Here is a 19082-nt window from a genome sequence, read left to right as displayed (position 1 = left end):
TTTAACACAAATGTAAACTTCCAAAGCATATTAAAGTAATTGAATACTAAATTGTCAATATTGGACTGGATAATAATAAAAATTTATACCAAGAAATTTAATAACGATAAAATTTTTTCCCATGAGCACAAAAAATTCCAAAACTCTATCAAGTTCTTCAAGTAGAAACTGCTGCACAATGTGGATTCGCTTAAAGGTCTGCTCATGAAGAGATTTAAAATTTCGCTTTTTTATGGCAAATTAACTAACTACTTTGCATACAGTAAAATGTTTCAATTCATTAATAAAAAAAATAATAAATAAACAAAAATATTCCGTTAAGCCATTTACTTTTAACAGGTGTTTCATAACTTTTGACATTAGAAATGATGTTACAGTTTATTTTTGGTCTTATTCGTGTCATGTTATGTTCACAATGCTATGCTACCACAACATTAGACACACAACCTAGAAAATCTTCATGCATAAGATTGTTCCCTAGCTTAGGCACTATTTTCACACTTCCGAATTATAACACTACATCACATAGTGGCAAAATAACAATTTCCAAATGAAATTAAACTTCGGTACTTTTTCGTTTTGCCGGCGCAAATCTTGCCAAGCAGACATTATTGGCGACCACATACAGTATACACATTAAAATGTTAACAAATGTTAGTTTTAAGAATTTTTTATTTTGAAGGCATCAACATTTTAATATCGTTTAAAATTTTGTAAAAAGCCAATAAATAAAGACAATAAATTTGTAAAAAGATATTTATTTTCGAACTTACTACATTTTCATGGTTCAACATCCTGATTCGCTGGTTCATATAACATGACCCCAAGTGATCTCATCTCACGTAAACTACACTACAAAAATCTTATTCTCTCAGTAATTAGCTACATTAATTTCAAGTTAAATCTTAATTTAATGATAAGTTTAAATGCGAGAATTATTTCAACGTACGAATGGCTTACTCAGGTATTATGTAAAACCGCAGTGCTTTACTTCGCTAGTGCATTCTCATTAGAATTGATGAATTTAACCCTTGACTTTGCCTTTTCTATATTTTTGTCTTCGGATGAGCAGTGTGGTTGCATTCTAATTGAATTAATTACCGCAAATGGCCATAGGGCATAAAATTGAACTATCTGGTAAAAATTCTATGTCATTATATGCCAGTATTGAAAGAAACAATCAATCTGATAAGATACAGCTGCTACTTGTTTTGAAAATGAGGCCAAAAAGTTACCAGCGAGGATATTCCGTTTGGGACCAGTTGTACCATTATTGGTGACTATTGCCTGCGCTGGCAAAATGGAAAAGTACCAAAACTTCTTAAACATTGTCTTTAATTCATTTTCTAATTAATATACTTAATGATATAATTTATGAGATATCTAACTCATAATTTCAATAAACATTTACTACATTAGTACATGTGTTCATAAAAATTATAAGGTAAATAAATACATTATAAATTATATACTAGCATTAAATATCATTAGTATAGTTCAGAAAAGATGTTTCTGATGGAACAGCTTACATACTTCACTAGAGAACGATAGCTTTCTGTTCCAGTAAGTTCATGTTTTATTTTTAACATGCACAAATATATGAATTTCACCTGCACCTTTTAAAATTAGGTTAACTCTATGCAGTTACAAAACTAAAGATTATCAGTTCTTAGATATTTTAATCTTGCACCTCATCCTCATTTCACTGCAGCATTTTCAATGGTTCTTACAAATCTTACTCACTTAAAATTTTTGAAATTATACCCTTATTCAAAATAAGTTACCAAATTCATTTCATAAAAGGAGTTGCAAGCAAAAGAATATTTAAGTAATCCTGCTCTACATAATGTGTTTTTATGTGCATCCAAGTCAGCACATTAAAATTGTAAAAAGAATGTTAAATGTTTGCATCTGTAGATATAATGCTTTCTCTTAATATACTGAAATATATTTTTAAATGTAAATTATTTGTTATGCACAAATTCTGCTATACTTAAAACAAAAATGTACATTAATTCTTTACTTATTCCATAAAATAAATAGCCTAAATCATTCTTGATTTATATGTTAGTTATTTTTTAGATAATTTAACCTTCACTCGACTCTCTTTCACACTATCTTTCTCTCTCTCTCTCTATATATATATATATATACCACATATCATGCAAACTGATGTTTCATTAATAAACTTCCACAAAGAAATTCCATAATAAAAGATCAAGATTTGACCTTTGAGTATGCATGCTGCTTGGTAAGTCCTGCGCTTATCCAGAAAAATAAATAAATTTTTAAGTTAATAAGTTTTTAAATTAAAATTTAAGCATTTAAAACTGAAGATTTTTAATCATCATTTGGTTTCAACAGAAATGGACCTGGGAGGAGTTCAAAGAACAGACTATTGTAGCAAAAATTACTGAATTTCGTTTCCTTTCACAACAAAAGAAGTGTCCTGAATATTTCCCTTCCCCCCCCAAAAAAAACCATATAAATTGCTTTTCTAAACAGTAACTTTTTTTTCCTTACTCATAAATGCAAATATTCTTCAAAGTCTCATTAATTAAATGTGTATACCACCTCTGCTAATTTTGAACCTTTATTGTTTTGAAATTTTGAATACGAATGATGCATTCTGACGTAGAAAACCATCATAATGAGTACTTAAGTGTTGTAACTTACATTTAATATGTACTGAACTTAGTCATAAAGCTACAGATATTCGCAGGAATTGTAAATCCATTTTAAAGTTCTGATTTAATAGCCATCTGCAAAAACGTATTAGATTATAAAAGAGTTTAAATATAAAAAATTAAGAACATTTGATTCCAGAAAGCAAACATGATTAAAAAAATACTTGACTACTAAACCGTGTAAAATTTAAAATACTGTCTCATACAAAAAGCATATAAAAAATAAATTAACTAGTTAAAGCAAAACGCACAAGAGTTATTTGTTATCAGCTGTACTTGCTGTTGTTATTACTTATGCTCACTTGTCTGACTGTAACATCAGTCCAGGCCCATGAAATTCCTCATGGCAAGGAGCACAAAATACGTCTGCCATTGGCAACAGCCTTAAGCACTATACAGGTGACAGTGCAATTTAGCTCAGTTCCACCATAATTTTGATGGAGAGCACATGGGGGGGTACAGGTCTGATGGTGTCCTACCCCTCTCCCCTTCTACCAAACCACACAAGAGGATTTTCGGCTCGCCACATATTTAGAGTACCGCCATGCCGCATCAACACCATACATTTACCAACTTCTCTTGGATTCGAAGCTAGGTCTTTTATCAAAGCAGTCAGCTATACTAACCACTATACCAGTTGAGTAGCGCTAAAATACTTTCACACAAGAAATGCAAGTATTCACATGAAAAGTATACATGTATCTTTGTTTTTTGTATCATTTCTGAATAAATGAGAGATATAAAGATAATGTATGTACATTTTTTATTACAAAAATTCTGGATTTTATTAATAATTTTCTAAGATATTTGTATCAAAAATTCCTCATCTGAAGTTTTTTAAAATTATTTAAAAACAAATGCATGGACATCAGCCAAAATAGTAGGCAATAATACCACCTGAATATACTTTCTTCTAAGCTCTGTAGCAACCTTAAAAGTTGTCTTATATTCCTCCAGAAAGATATTTTTCATTTTTCTTCTCTTTTCTTGGCAACATTTTTTTGGGGGGGATAAGGAGGCTTTTACCCCATTACAAATTCAGAATAATCGCAGCAGGCAAATACCTGCACTGAGCCCTTTTTTTATAACAATCCTTTTTCAAGGAACACTTTTGAGAAAACACTGGTTCATCTTATGAAATTTTACTGTATTTTGTATCACTACATTTAACAAGAAATGCAGAACAAGCAATCATTATTTTCAGACATATAGAATTTGGTCAAAAACTGTCAATGTTCCAACTCTCACACAACGAAACTGTACATGATAAAAGATGTCAATGGAAATATGCCATTAATAAAATTACCAATAATGTGTTAGAATAAGAACTTGGAATTATTTCGGGAAGGGTCAATTTTCTTCTTATTTAGCTAAGTTCATATAAATGGCAGAGACAGCTATGGAGAATAACAATGTGATGTGACTTGAATATAATTGTGAAAGATTAACTAAAAATTTGCATAAAAAATCTGTTTCATCGAACTGCTGCTGTCAAAAATACAGTGTCTAAAATTTATTGGACACATTTCAAAATTATTTTTAAAAAATATCGACACAGGTTGTTTTTCTGTCTCAAATACTATCAATACATTGTTATAAAGTTCTGTTTTGCCTTGAAATCATTACATAAAACTAGATATGGAGAGATGAGTTGCACAAGGCAACTGCAATCAAAAGTCATGGCATATGTGCAGCAAAAGGCGTGTGAATGCTCTGGCTTGTGGAATTAAGTCTAAAAGTTACAAGATGGTACCACATTAAATACGATTCTAATCCTCTATAAATGAACTCAATTAAGTAGCAGATTCACTTTAATGATGGACCTCCACATTTGTAAATGGATGTATATAACTACCTAAATCAGCATTTTCCCAACATATGAATGTTTATGGTTGTCCCATTCTTTAGCCTCCACTCTCCAGATAAGATTCAATTGGATTTTTTCCTTCGGCATTCATGTTAAAGGCTGTGCTTATCAGATGCCTTGTAGTACTAATTTGCTACATATAATGCTGCAATTTGTTATATAACCCCTCAGATATTTGACAATACACGGATGAAACTGAGTACAGCTTGGATGTTCTACGAGCAATAAAAGGATTTCATATTGAAATTTATTAACTTAATAGAATGGATAAAATCAACACTGTTTTCAAACACTGCTAGATCCTTTCACTCTATTGTAACCATCAACATCATCTAACGAAGTTAGAAATCCATTGTTGTTTAGTCTAAATAGGTTATCATTTTTAGAATACTTCATTATTCTGAAATTTTGCTTCTGACTATGGCCAACAGTGGCAAAAAAAAGTAACTGCATCATTACAACATATAGCAAAAACAGAACAGCAATATTTGGAATCCCTCCTCTTTTCCTGCAGCCAAAAGAACAGAATATATCCCAAAAGCTTCCCAAAAGAAGGTGATTCTTTTCTCAGATTTCCAAGGGGAAATTTAATAGTATGAAATCATGAACATGCAAAACATGATCATCATTGTATGATGTAATTCATTATTTCACCACAATTTATAGGAACATACTTAAAGAAAAAAGGCTTGTTCATTATTTTGGATAGAAACTTTGTTCATGACAATGTTAGACAGCATACTGCCAAAGTCAACTAATAATTATTTGCATTTCCTGCAATTGAAACCTTAGGAGTCTGACCTTTCTTCGACTTTCAAAACTGACAGTGAAACTTGACATTATTTTCTACATTCACACACAGTAAGAAAGAAGAAAGAAAAGAAATTACTTTGCAGGACTTATAACAAGTTTTTGAATAAGTTTCTATTACGTGGGAAAATCTTCAGAACAAATACTTTCAAGCAAAATGTGCAAATATGGACAATATTTTGTGCAATATCTGAAAATATAACACAATACACAGCAAAGTTACATAAAGAATTTAAGACAACTTTAAACAAAAACTTCAAATTAGTTACCATACTCAGTTTTTTAGTATTTGCATTAAAAGACTAATTTTGTTACATTAGAACAGGGATGGGCATATCCTTTTAAGCAGAGGCTAAAAAAGTCTGTTTTACTACATCATGTGGACAGAGTTTATGTAATGATCTTTTGCAATACCTCTATTATTTTCCAGGACATGATGAGGAAAGAGCAACACTCCTCCGCGCTAGAAGTCTCTCCTTAAATTACAATTAAAAATGTCATTTTATATATTTAATTTCATATTTTTACTTTAAATTAGCTCTAGATAGTAAACATGAGGTCACAACAGCCCTGCCTGCTTTTCATTCTTCAAGGCAAAGGGTTATGGTTAAGTTTTTTTTTTCCATAAGTTCCTTTTTTCAGATAGTCTTTTTATCTCAACAATATTCATATTTAATTGTTTAACTTCTAAATCAAAGCTGCTAGAAATGACAGAACTATATTTTTCAGAACTATATTTAGCAGATTCATATGCTTCCTAGCATATTTGATATTTATGCTCAGCTTAGTTTGACTTAGGCTACATTGCAGTCATGCCTATAATGCACGGATATACTATAACAATACAGGCATATTTGTAGTGCTATTTTTTATAGTTGGCATATAAAATCATGTAAAAAAAGATGATAATGTTGTTTCACATGATTTCATAATGAGCTATCAAGCAATTAAAAGAGCCACATTTGGCCTGTGCAATGGCTTTTACTCATCCCTGCATTAGACAAATCTCAATCCTTATGTATGTAATTTATATGGATTCATTAATCTAGCCTTGCCTTTCTTTAATAACAGATAGTCAAAAGAGATATTTCGAAGGATTAAAAAAAATGTTCAAAGAACTCTGCAAATGTATAATATACCTGATGCCATTAGGTTCCTTTTTTTTCCGCCCTCTTTTTTTTGGTTGAGGAGGAATTTCATCATAATCTTCATACTGGTAAGGATCTTGTTTCACAGTTTGGCCTAAAGTTTCAAATACTTGTTCATCTGAAGGTCTTTCTTCATGTCTCTCACTATCAACAGGATAGCCACCATCAGAATTCATAGACTTTCCTTTATACGATGAGCTATCTACATTTTCCTCTCCCGAAAAGAACATGGATGAACCAATACTATAGTCCAAAGGTTCCTGACTTGTGGTGCTAGAAGTGAGGTAAGTATAATGATTGTACTGATCTTCAGGTGACCACTGCCAATCTTCATTATGCCCATAAAGTGTAGATGTTGATAATGGTCCTAAATATGAATACTCTGTTGTATGTGATGGTGATGACATAATAAAGTGCTCAACGCCTAAGTGAGACATAAAAGAAAGAAATTGTTTAGAATAAGCATTACATCATTAAATGATAAATTAAAATATTGCTAATTAAAATTAAAAAACACAGGTTCAGAACAAGGTTGAAGTTAATTTTTAAATGCATCACGAGAACTGTAACTTTATCAAGCCATTCGAAAATATTTAAACCAAAAACAAATGCATGAAGAGGAAAAGACAAATCTGCTTTAAATGAAAAAAAAAGAGAAAATGTGAAGAACTTAAGCATCCTCATGCAGAAGCACAAATGTCAATTTATATGCAAATACTTGTATGTCGAAAACCACTTCATACAACAGGTCTTTTCTGCACTCCTGTACAAAAATAATGAAGCAAAAAAAGGTAAACACAAATTTTTTAGCAGAAACACAGTAACATTTATATTTGGTGCAAAGCAGCACCCAGTTAACCAAGAAGTACTCTTAAAACTTTTTAGACTGTAGCATTTAGAAATAAACTGCATTTCTAAATGCAAAAAGTATTTTCAAGCTGCATAAAATATTATAAAGGATATCAAAGTTCAAATCCCACCATTTTTTTTCAAATGAAAGAGCAGTTCACAGGAATATTTTCGTTAGCATTTTCTGCAGTAAATCATATTCATATCCATTTATTCAAATTAAAAGTTAAACATTTCAGAATTCAGGCAGAATTTTCAAAACAGGCATGTACTTACTGCTGACATTAAGTCATTACCTAAATCTAGCAAGTTACTATTTTAAATTATTCAAATCACTCATGATGGCATAATTTATAATACAGGAAAAATATATTTTTTAAATCAATTTATCTGGTAAAATAAAAACATAAAAAAAAATCTGAAAGGTTTCAGATTTTTAAATTACGTCCAAAAGGGCCTTTTTTTAACATTTTGTGTTACCTTTATCTATTAAATATCATGTTCTTCGCACTTAAAACCATAAAAGTTCAACAGCAATATCACAAAATAATTTTTTAATGAGCATATCTTTAGAATTTCCGATACACAGTCATGCAAGCTGGAGATAAAAATGTTTCCCCCACCCATACAGTGTTGCCATTGCTCACTTTGAAATCATTTAATTTATTAATCAAAAATTTGTTGAAGTGTTACAAAATATAAAATCTATAATAAAACAAATTTCAAATTCGGGCTTAGATGGCCATATTCAGTGCACGATTACATTATTCAAAATTTGATGGCTTTAGGTACCGTTAATTTATCACAATGCAAGAAACATACATACATTCATGCAGATTCTTCATTATTTAATTTCTTTAAATACAAGTATAATACAGGACAATAAAATTTAGTGGCAACAATTTGAAAAGTTAAACAAGGCTTATCGTGAATTGAAGCAAAATGCTAAAACGAAATTAATAGTCCGTTTGGCCAAATTTTACATGGGCAAAATTTAAACATTCGAAACAAAATTTAAAGCATGAAAAAAATTTCAACTCTGATGTCAGAGTAAAGTGAAAAACATGTATTATGTTTGATCTAAATTTTGAATATAAATATTTAGAAAATAATTTATAAGATAATTAAATGGCAACTGGGAGCTCAGTATTAATATTACTTAAATAATTATGAATTAATTTGGTAATACTTAATTATTTAATTTTTAAATCATTAATAATTTTAATAGTAATTTTATCTTTTTAAATTTTTTTAGTATAGCGAAAACAGCGAATGGTCTATGGCAACTTGAAGTCCATCTCCGGTATTTAAATAATTATGACTTTAATAGTATTTAGACGTCTAATAGATTTTAATAGTCTAATAAATAATAATATTTTGTTCTAATAAAATAATTAAATAGTGAATGATCATACGGAACAACAAACAGCATATGAGTGTATGCACCACGTCTGCTGACAAGTTACGTGATCAGCACGATGATTCATCTGCAAAGTCACATGACAGCCAAAACAAAGTATTTACATATAGAAAGAAAATATCCCTTCTCTTTTCCCTTTCTCCCTAGTGTACTGAAGGTCTAAACTAGCAACCTAAACTGTCCTCCCACTGTATGGCGCATATCGCCCAAGTTGCCAAACGCGCTTTCAGGAAGTTCACCAAGTGCCGGTTATCTGAGTATCCCCGATAAATAGATTAGAAAATTTTGTTGCATTATATACTTTTACAAAATTCAAGTTTTAGATTATGTACACAAATATATACTTGGAACTCAGTCCAAGTTCTTCAATTTGTTCGTTTTGTCATATTCAAAATAAGCTTTATTAAAATGACGTTACTGGGGCCAATTTGGGGAATAAATAATAATTTAATCAGATTGATAACTCTTCATAAAGATGAGGAATTTTGCTTCATTTTTTAAAGTTACCAAACACAAATGTATTAAAGACCTGCTGCCCAAATTAAAATAATTCTTCAAAACAAAACTTGCCTAAGCCTAAAGCAGATTATTTGACAAAATTAAATCTTTAAACTATAAGTTTCTTTAACAATTTTATTTACATTGCCCATGACAGTTAACTGGGGGGGAAGGTACTTGTGTACTATCAGAAACATCTTAGTAGAAAGCGCTAAAGCTTCAGAACACACAAACTCTGGTAAGCATGTGTGTAACAATTATTCACGCAACCAATGCACAGGACAAGTATTCAGTTTCCAGAGTCACCATTTTTCATATGTGTTCTTTTTATTGTTATTCCAAGTTCTAATGGCTTTTACAGAAAAATTATGATATTTTTGTCTTAAACTCAATTTTAAAATTTGCACATGGAGGATTTTCTTAGAACAGAAGAAGGAGAGATGAAATTTCAGCTGGAATACATTATTTTGCAGCCAAATTGATAAAGAACAATGTTTCAAATTCTTTCTCAAAACAAATGCTATGCACTTTTCAACAAAAGCAAAAACCTGTTTGTAACAAGATTTACTGAGCAACTTTTGGAATAAATATATAAATGATACATAGAATATGCACATAATACATATTTTTTATGATAAAAGTAATTTTTCTTTTTCTTTCATAAAGTTCACCAAACCGCTCCAAGGTGGCTGCGATAATAAGTACCCAAAAGATTTTAAAATTATATTAAAAGTTATCTAACTCAAAAACCATTCTCTCAAATTCTCCAGTTTTAGCTAGTGAAGAAAGTACATTCTGTACACTACTATGGAGATAATCTCTGAAAATGATTAGAAGTTCTGAGAGCTTAATCATTGGTATTATATATCACCTCTGCAAGATGACCACCTCCAGATAAGAAAAAAATACCCTGGAACCATTCGTGGACATCTTACAGATGGTTTGGTGTACATCAAAAATTTGAAACTACTAAAATATTTGCAGTTCTAAAAGTAAGACAACTTTTTCCCCCCTCAAAAACAAATGCTTTTCCTAAGAATTCATAAAAAAGTAATAATACATACAATTACTTCTGTTTGGAGCTAGTGTAATTGCTGCAGCTATACCAGTATATGCCGAAAACATTGCAGAGAAAACAACTTAAGGCGAAAGTCATCATACGAAACATCAAAGGGGAAAGAAAGCGAGCAGAAAACATCACAGTTCTAAAGTGATATACAGTCAAAAGTCTTTAATCCGGACTCATCGGGACTTTGGCGATTCCGGATTATCGGTTTTTCTGGATTATAGATCATCAATTTAAATCTGGTAAGATGGCATGCAGAAATTATAAAATTAAAAATATGAAACCGTAATTTATGAAATAAAGAGCAGTTTTGATCTAAAGGGTATCAAAATTTACAAAAAAAAGCTTAATATTTATTTGTTTACTTTATTAAACATTTCTTTCAACGTGCGCATGCGTAAAGCATACATTACGCATAGTCGAAATTAGAGAATTGCAACCAGAAAACTATTTGATGTGTATTCATGATATTTATAATGACAAGAAATTTTATTTAATTCATATCAAAGACGGAGTACATTGAGATGAAATACTACATTTAGTAAGGAATTATAAGCCGAATAAAATAAAAACATCTGACCTGAAGATAAGGATAGTGCTGACAGATCAACTTCCAGTTCATTGCGTGCTGCAACGTTCCATCCCCCCCCCCCGCAGAACATGCTTTCGCTATGTAAATCCTTTGGCAGCTCCAGAATCGAAAATTATTTTTGACATAATGTAAAGTTCAAGCTTACTTTTATAAAATTGCTCTAACAGTCTGCAAAAAAATAATACGTCGGATCGAATTAGAAGATTAAGGAACAACGCAATCTGCAACATTAACTGAAATAGATAATTAGATAATTTTAGCTTAGCTTATACCATCTATTATACATTAAACGCGCATGCATAAACGTATTATGCGCATGCGTAAACGCATATGAGCATGCATAAAGGTATTATGCGCATGCATAAACGCATTTTGCATTTACGCATGTGCAGAAAGTTTGTAACTTTGAGGTCCGGCTTATAGATCATTCCGGATTATGGATGTCCGGATTAAAGACTTTTGACTGTAGTATAAAACATCGTCAAAAATAAAGGCATTCAAAAACATCGCAGTTTTAAAACATCAAATAAAATATCATGGTAAAAAATGAAGTATCCACAAATCATTGCCTGACGATAACATCACAGACATGTGTTTACCGGGCTTTAAAATTTTTAAATGTGTATTGACATATTGATTTGTGAGCATAAGAAGGAATTGGCCACCGGTGGGGCCCATTGTTATTTATAAGCCTGCTTTTTTGCTTCATAATAGTTTTGATACTTATGCTATCACTACATGACTAACGCATACCACCTAAACAAAAACTGAAAAACTTTTAGTATCACCACTACATTTCAGAATGATTATTTTTCAGTTTACGAATAGAAATATTACAAAAAAATTGCTGTGGGCCCTCTTTGAGATTTTTGATTAACTCATTCCATTTACAACCACATTTTCTTTATTTTTTTAATTTGCCTTCTGAAACTTTTTTTGCGTTTCAAAAAAAATCTGATTGGGATGTGAAAATATCTTAATACAGCCACAATACAGAGAGCCCTTTCGTGGCAACCACTTTCAAAAGTGGCCAGCATCTCTGATAACAATAACAAACACCGCTATTAACAGCTGTAATACTCTTCTCTAAGACGACCACTCTAACCCTACAAAGATCATCAAATAAGTATTAAGACAACAACCAAAACAGTTACTACTTAATTTCAGAGATTCAATATTTTATAAGTATTAAGACCACAACTAAAAGAGTTACTACTCAATTTGCGGTTGCCATACTTCTGTAATTACTTTTAACATGTCATCAAAAGGCTCATCTTTCTCAAGACATTTTTACCACAGGAATTCAGAAAGATACACGAATCTAGATAAAGTATTGCCATACGCCTTTGGTTTTTGTTTCGCCATTTAACACAGCCCCACAATCTGACATTTTATGGTCACATAAAGGTGACATTTTATGCAATTCCACAGATCCTGTCATAACCAAAAATAGGGGAACAACTTTAGTGTTTTCTGTACCTTCCGTAGTTCAACGTCTTTTACTAGATGATTCCTTGGCAATTTCATGAGGTGTAATAAAAATTTGTGAAGCTATATTTGAAGGAAATAAAAAATTCAGACCTGGCATCCCCATACACCACAGAATTCAAAAAGGGGATGCAGATTCCTGCGCCAGTGATAATCGGGTCTATATGCAAACTGAAGCCCCACAGTCGGCTTTCCCGAAACAGGTACTCCCAAGAGCTTGTCCCCAAGGCCACTGACACAAGAACTAGTGACCAGCCAATTGACACCCGCAAGGACGACAAAGTGCCTCCCATTTAACTGAAGCAAAGGCCAAAGCAGCATGCTGGGAACAGTACTTCACCCCTCAACTACCAGTACCCTCCTTTCCAGCGACACGAGTCTTCACGCATAGCAAACACGTGGGCAGTTTTCTTGCCATTTGAAAACTAGAGAAAAGAACTGTTCCAGTTTCTCATGAGGAGCACCAAACTCAGAAGAGGAAAACCACTAGGGAGAAGAAAAAGAGAAAAGTTACAGTTAAAAGGAGAGGAGAAGAGAAAAGGATAGATCAATGGAGCTCCGGGATTGTGACACCCGACCACCAAGACGGTAATCCCCTGAAGTATCTTTACTGCTATGCTTTAGCTGGGCATGTTAGAACAGCCTTCATACCTAGGTTGGCCCTACCAGGAGCTATGCTCCCGACGTACTTTGCCCGTTCCGCCCAGTGACACCCCCTACCATGTTGAGGCAGCATAGCAGGACTTGGGGGGGATACACAGAATGGAAATTAAATTACTGTATCATTAATCGTATACTTTTCAGTCTAGAGTAATTTATGATTATATATCAGAAGGATATTTTTCCTTTTCATGCTTACCAGACTGTAGCTTTCTATTTTTATTGTAAATGAACTAAGAAATTCTACTGTATATCTGAATTACACAAAACTGAATTAAAATATGCCCAGGAGATTGCAAGGAACAATAGTTAGTGCCTGGACTTTGTAGGGAAACTAAATATCAAGATCAATGATGAATCATGTGAACCAATTTGAATAAACTAATGCTCCATCCCACTTATAAACAAAACAGATATAAATTTCTTAGAACATGACACAAACACTAAATTACAATTTATATTATATTAATATTTAAGAAACATGGCTACAAGCTCACTTTAACACCACTATCATCCATCTAGATATTAACTATGAAAAAAAAAAAGTATTATAAGGAAAAAAAAATCTGAAAGGTTTCAAATTTTAAATTACATCCAAAGGAGCATTTTGTGCCTTACCTTTATTTATTAAATATCATGTTCTTTGCACTTAAACCATAAAATTCAGTTCAATAGCAATGTTGCAAAATAATTTTAAAATGAGCATATCTTTAGAAATTCCGATACACAGTTCCGCACGCTGGAGATAAAAAGGTCCCCCCCTAGAGTATTGCCATTGCTCGCTTTGAAAGTCTTGAGTTTGTTAATCAAAACTTCATTAAAGTTTTACAAAATATGAAATCGATAATAAAACAAATTCCAAATTTCAAATTTGGTCTTCCACATGCCCATATTCGTAGAAAGATTACGTCATTCAAAATTCGATGGCTCTGTATACCGTTGTTTTATCACAATGTAAGAAATATACATACATTTATGCAGATTTTTCATTACTTAATTTCTTCAAACATAATGCAGGACTGTAACATTTGGTGGCAACAGTTTGAAAACTGAAACGGACATTTATAGTGATTCAACGCAAAATCGCAAAACGAAAACAATAGTCCTTCTGGGACAAAGCCCCTTTGGACTAACAAGATACATCAAGAGTATACAGAACTCTTATCCAAGTTTGACATCCTAGAAACAAATAATGAGAATTGTAGAATATAAAAAGTCATGTATAGTCAAAAGTCGTTAATTCGGACACCCATAATCTGGACCTCAAAGCTACAAACTTTCTGCGCATAGACGTTTACGCGTGCGCATAAGACCTTTACAGCTGCGAATATGCGTGTGCGCATGCGCATAATACGTTTATGCATGTGCGTTTAATGTATAACGGACGGTATAAGCTAAGCTTAAATTACCTAATTCAGTTACTGTTGCAGATTGCGTTGTTCCTTAATCTTTGAATTGGATCCGGTTTATTATTTTTTGCAGACTGTTAGAGCAATTTTATAAAAGTAAGCTTGAACTTTCGATTATGTCAAATAGAATTTCTGATACATATTTACTAATATATAAAGGATCTACACAGCGAAAGTATGTTTCGAAGTCCATTAAACAGAATGTGGAATTGCTGCAAAAAATGGATAAAGGCATATCCTTTGATTATCTAATCATTCCGAAATATGTTTATCAATTCCCCGCTGCTCTGCAGGGGGGGGGAACGAAGCGGCACGCAATGAATTGGAAGTTGATCTGTCAGCACTATCTTAGCTTCAGAGCAGATGTTTTTATTTTATTTGGCTCATAATTTATTACTAAATGTAGTATTTCATTTTGATGTACTCTGTCTTTGATATGATTTAACTCAAGTTCGTCGTCATTATAATTCGCTTCCGATAGTGAAGAAAGTGACGCAGAGGTTATTGAAAACGAAAAAATTTCGATTGACAAATTAGTCAGTATTCTCAACTCAGCAATTATAGGACTTGAACAGCAGAACTTTGTAACTAAACAAGAAATTATGTCTGTTTAATAGAATTAAAGACAAAGTATTATCACATGAAACGAAGCAACTTAAACAACTTACATTGAAAGAAACGTTTAATAAAGTAAACAAATTAAGCTTTTTCTTTTTGTAAATTTTGATAACCTTTAGATCATAATTATTCTTTATTTCATAAATTATGGTTTTATATTTTTAATTTTATAATTTCTGCATGCCATCTTACCAGATTTAAACTGATGATCTATAATTCGGAAAAATCGATAATCTGGAATCGCCGAAGTCCCGACGAGTCCGGATTAACGACTTTTGACTGTATATTCTAACAGTAAATTGCATCAACATAAAGAAGTATGTCATTAAATAAGTATAGAGTGGGCAATAGACTGGGGCAAAATTACAACTATCAATGACTGCACACATAAAAGTAAACTTAAAATCAGAAAAGCCACTGAAATCAAGACCATGCTGCAATACGAACTTTCAGTAAATCTCTCGCATATAAAGTTGGCTGTTCTTAAATGTACAACAACCTGAACACCAAGGGAACCCAATTCAATATCAAAGGAGTGAAAATAAGACAAAGTGACAGATCATTTGGATTTCACTATTTGGATTGTCTGTGAAAGCTCCAGTTTTACCAAACATGGCTTCAATTCAGACTGGGACAATTCAGACAATTTACCAAACTGGGCTACAGAGTTATATGTTAAAACTACATTAAATAACAAAGATTTAATGTAGTTTTAACATATAACTCTATTTTATCGATTTCTTTATTTCAACTCAGAGCTTTGTGGAATCACAGCCAAGAAACTAGGTAGCTACTGTAAGAGTTAACTGCTTGCCTAGTTATTTTGAGTAAACTCGGACATCGAAATTTGTTGAAAATAATTATGATTTAACACATGGTTCATGACAGACTCCAACAGGTTCATAGACAGAACTTTTTAATTTATTTTGAATTAACTCTCAATGTGTTTTGTGGTTATGCTGGTGACCTTCACAATGTTTTGTTATGAGAATATGAGAGTTTTATGTCACACTTCCTTCGACTTGGCATCTGGGCAAATACATGAACTACAGCTTGTAAATTTGCTCTTTTAGGAATTTGTCTAAAAAAGTAAAGAGGGAAACAAGCTATATTTGAAGAGACTGTAATGTGACTTTATGTGTAATGCCATGCTTCAAGGTCCATACTGTTTCTAATTTGAACTAAAATTATTTTCTTTTCAATCATTTCTTTCAAATTTTCTCTATACAGATTCAATTTATGATTAATAAAATTTTAAATTATTTTGAAATTCTCTTTTGTGTTCATTCTTAACAAAAATACGCTAACGAGTTAACTCGAGATAATTATTTACCATTTATTTTGCATCATAAAAAAATTTTCAAAAAACATGAAAGTTTTGAAAAAAATATTTGTAGAATCTTTTATGAATTCTTGTACTAATTAAAAGAACATAGTAAAAAAAAATTGACAATTTTTGCACAGAAACTGAAAAATAAAGTGTTAGCTAAGGGGTTAAAAGTCATATGCCTAAATGTTAACATTAGGCATGCAGAATCATAGGGTGAATTCTTGCATTCTAGTCTTTTTAAACCATAACTGAATTATACAAAACTGAATTAAAATATGCCCAAGAGACTGGAAGGAATAATAGTTGGTGCCCGGACTTTGTAGGGACACTAAATAACAAGAACAGATAGATCACTTGAACCATTTTGACTAAAATTATGCTCTAGCCCATTCATGAACAAAAGAGATATAAATTTCTTGGAACATTACAAAGTCTGTAGCTGTTTATTTGAAATGCTTAATTTACTTATAGTTTTACATTGTTATCTTCAATCACAAAACAGACACAAACTGAATTAGCTACTAGGCCTCTAAAATAAATTCAACGCATTTATTTGGAATAAATTACTTGTTTTCAAAGTTGCATTTGTATAGGAACTGTTGATATATTTAAAATTTTTAGAGTCACTGTACGTAAATTATTATACTAAATAATATCAGTATGGAGTTATTAGTAGCATACTAAATAATATGGAGTACTACTATTAAAACATAATACTACAGGACATATAAAATATTTTACTACCCACCTTAACTTCAACAAGAAATGCATAAAGAGAAAAAACAGTAAAATATAAACTTGCATGTTTCCATTTACTGCAACAATAAATATATCAATAATAGTTTTATTCCCATTAGAACAAATAAAAAAATAGATAAAATTTAGAACTTATGAATAAATTAAAATTTATTAAATTTTTCAAATGCCTTAAAATATGTTAAAAGGAATAAAAAATGTGTTGTCGTTAGCAGTCTTCTTTTTTATTTATTTAAATGTTTATGTTATATGGTATTATTTAATAATCAAACAATTACTGTGTTAGAAGTATAAATGTATGAATTGCCTGAAAAAAATAATTTCAATAATTTCCATTACACTACATGAAAACATTAACATCAGGTTTTTTTTTTTTTTTTTTTTTTTAGGTAGTTCAGAATTATGCTAAATTAAACAATTAAGTGCGGAAAGACAAGAATTAAGCTAAATTAGACAATAAATGCAGAAAGACAATCTCGTGCTACTTTTGAAGTGGGAGAAAACAGTAACTGCCCCTTTAGTAAGCTATAGAGATTTGAAATGAAACTTTTAAATACATAAAAATTATCAATGTAAAAAAAAATAAACACTAAAACAACTATTAATATGCTTTACTAATTTAACTCTTAAAGCAGCCAAACCATTAGAGAAATATGCTCCACGACAATTGTCCTAATATGTTTAAGTAATTACATACACGTATACATTGAAATACTATGTCTAAACTGTTAAGCAATATAGCAGAAGGAAAAGAGTACATGTACATAGCAGCAGGAGTATTTTGAAATTATGACCATGAAAAATATCTCTTCTTCATGCACTTTTTAAGAAACTTCCGGATTTCAGGACCAAATCCTAGGCCACAGTCCAACCCACGTGGCACATTTTTGGGGATGGCACTTACATAAAACATGATGTTAGCGGTGTTAGTCATACAGATTGTCAAAGCAAAAAGGATTGGGATTTATTTTATTATGGTAGCTCACTATGGTTATAGATACCTTGATGGAGTGTTTAAGTTAGAAACTATAAACTGGCTCACAGTCATATTACAAAAAGGCACTAACATGTTACCGATCAGAAAACAACAAAATGCTCATTCAACTCGTCTCCCCCCCTTCAATTTAACCTCAGATTGAACAACCAATACTCAGCAGTCTTATCCACTCTGCTATTTTTCAAGAATTACAGGAGAAAATTATTTTCAGACTGGACAAACAAATTACAATAAGATCTCCTTGTTCTTGCAAGATCTTCCTTACTCCACTGGATCATTTGAATAAAAAATATGAATACTAATTGCATTATTATCACGATATAAATAAGGAAGAAAATCTTACTGAAAGAGAAATGAAAGAGAGTATTGCTTCTGCTGCTGTTTGAGGTGAAACAGAAAAGCAAAAGGAGAGTTACTTTTGAATTTTTGCAGTTTATCCTAAAATACAGTGACAAGACCAAAAATTAATTAAGACAACATTTAATACAACAGCTAATCTTCCTCACATTTGCTGTAAGTAAAACTTGCTGTGAGAGAAATTTTTCTAAATACAGATTAATTTAGAAGACTGAAAAACTACCTTCAGTACCTAGAGTTTAAGTATTACTACTGTACTGCAGAAATGAAATAGACTTCCAAAATAAATGAAATGTCACTGACAATTTTACTAAGATAAAAAAAAAAAAAAAAAACAAGTTAGCTCCTTTTATATTATAATAGACTATTGAATGCATATACTAGAATGCTGTAATTTAATGAGTTTTATTTCAACAATAAACACAGAGCATTTACTCATTTCCCTTTACGTCGTTTTGACTTTTTGCAGATATGTTTAGGGGTGCACTAAAAGTACGGTTACCAAGACTGACAACAGAGGCAAATTTACA

General features: G+C 31.4%; 1 protein-coding gene across 3 annotated transcripts in view; it reads right to left on the bottom strand.

The window, feature by feature from the left end:
• Nucleotides 1-19082, bottom strand: part of Tdg (Thymine DNA glycosylase) — a 95424-nt gene that overhangs the window by 61998 nt on the left and 14344 nt on the right. For all 3 annotated transcript variants that reach the window (XM_035357792.2, XM_035357791.2, XM_035357793.2), the window contains exon 2: nt 6504-6936. In XM_035357792.2, the coding sequence (XP_035213683.1) occupies nt 6504-6919 (416 nt within the window). In that variant the 5' untranslated portion in view covers nt 6920-6936. The remainder of the gene's footprint in view (nt 1-6503; nt 6937-19082) is intronic.

Source organism: Stegodyphus dumicola, chromosome X2, assembly GCF_044657685.1.
Source record: "Stegodyphus dumicola isolate Sdum_Otavi_A_Nest chromosome X2, ASM4465768v1".
Lineage (NCBI taxonomy): Eukaryota > Metazoa > Arthropoda > Arachnida > Araneae > Eresidae > Stegodyphus > Stegodyphus dumicola.
This window is presented reverse-complemented; position numbering and strand designations above follow the sequence as displayed.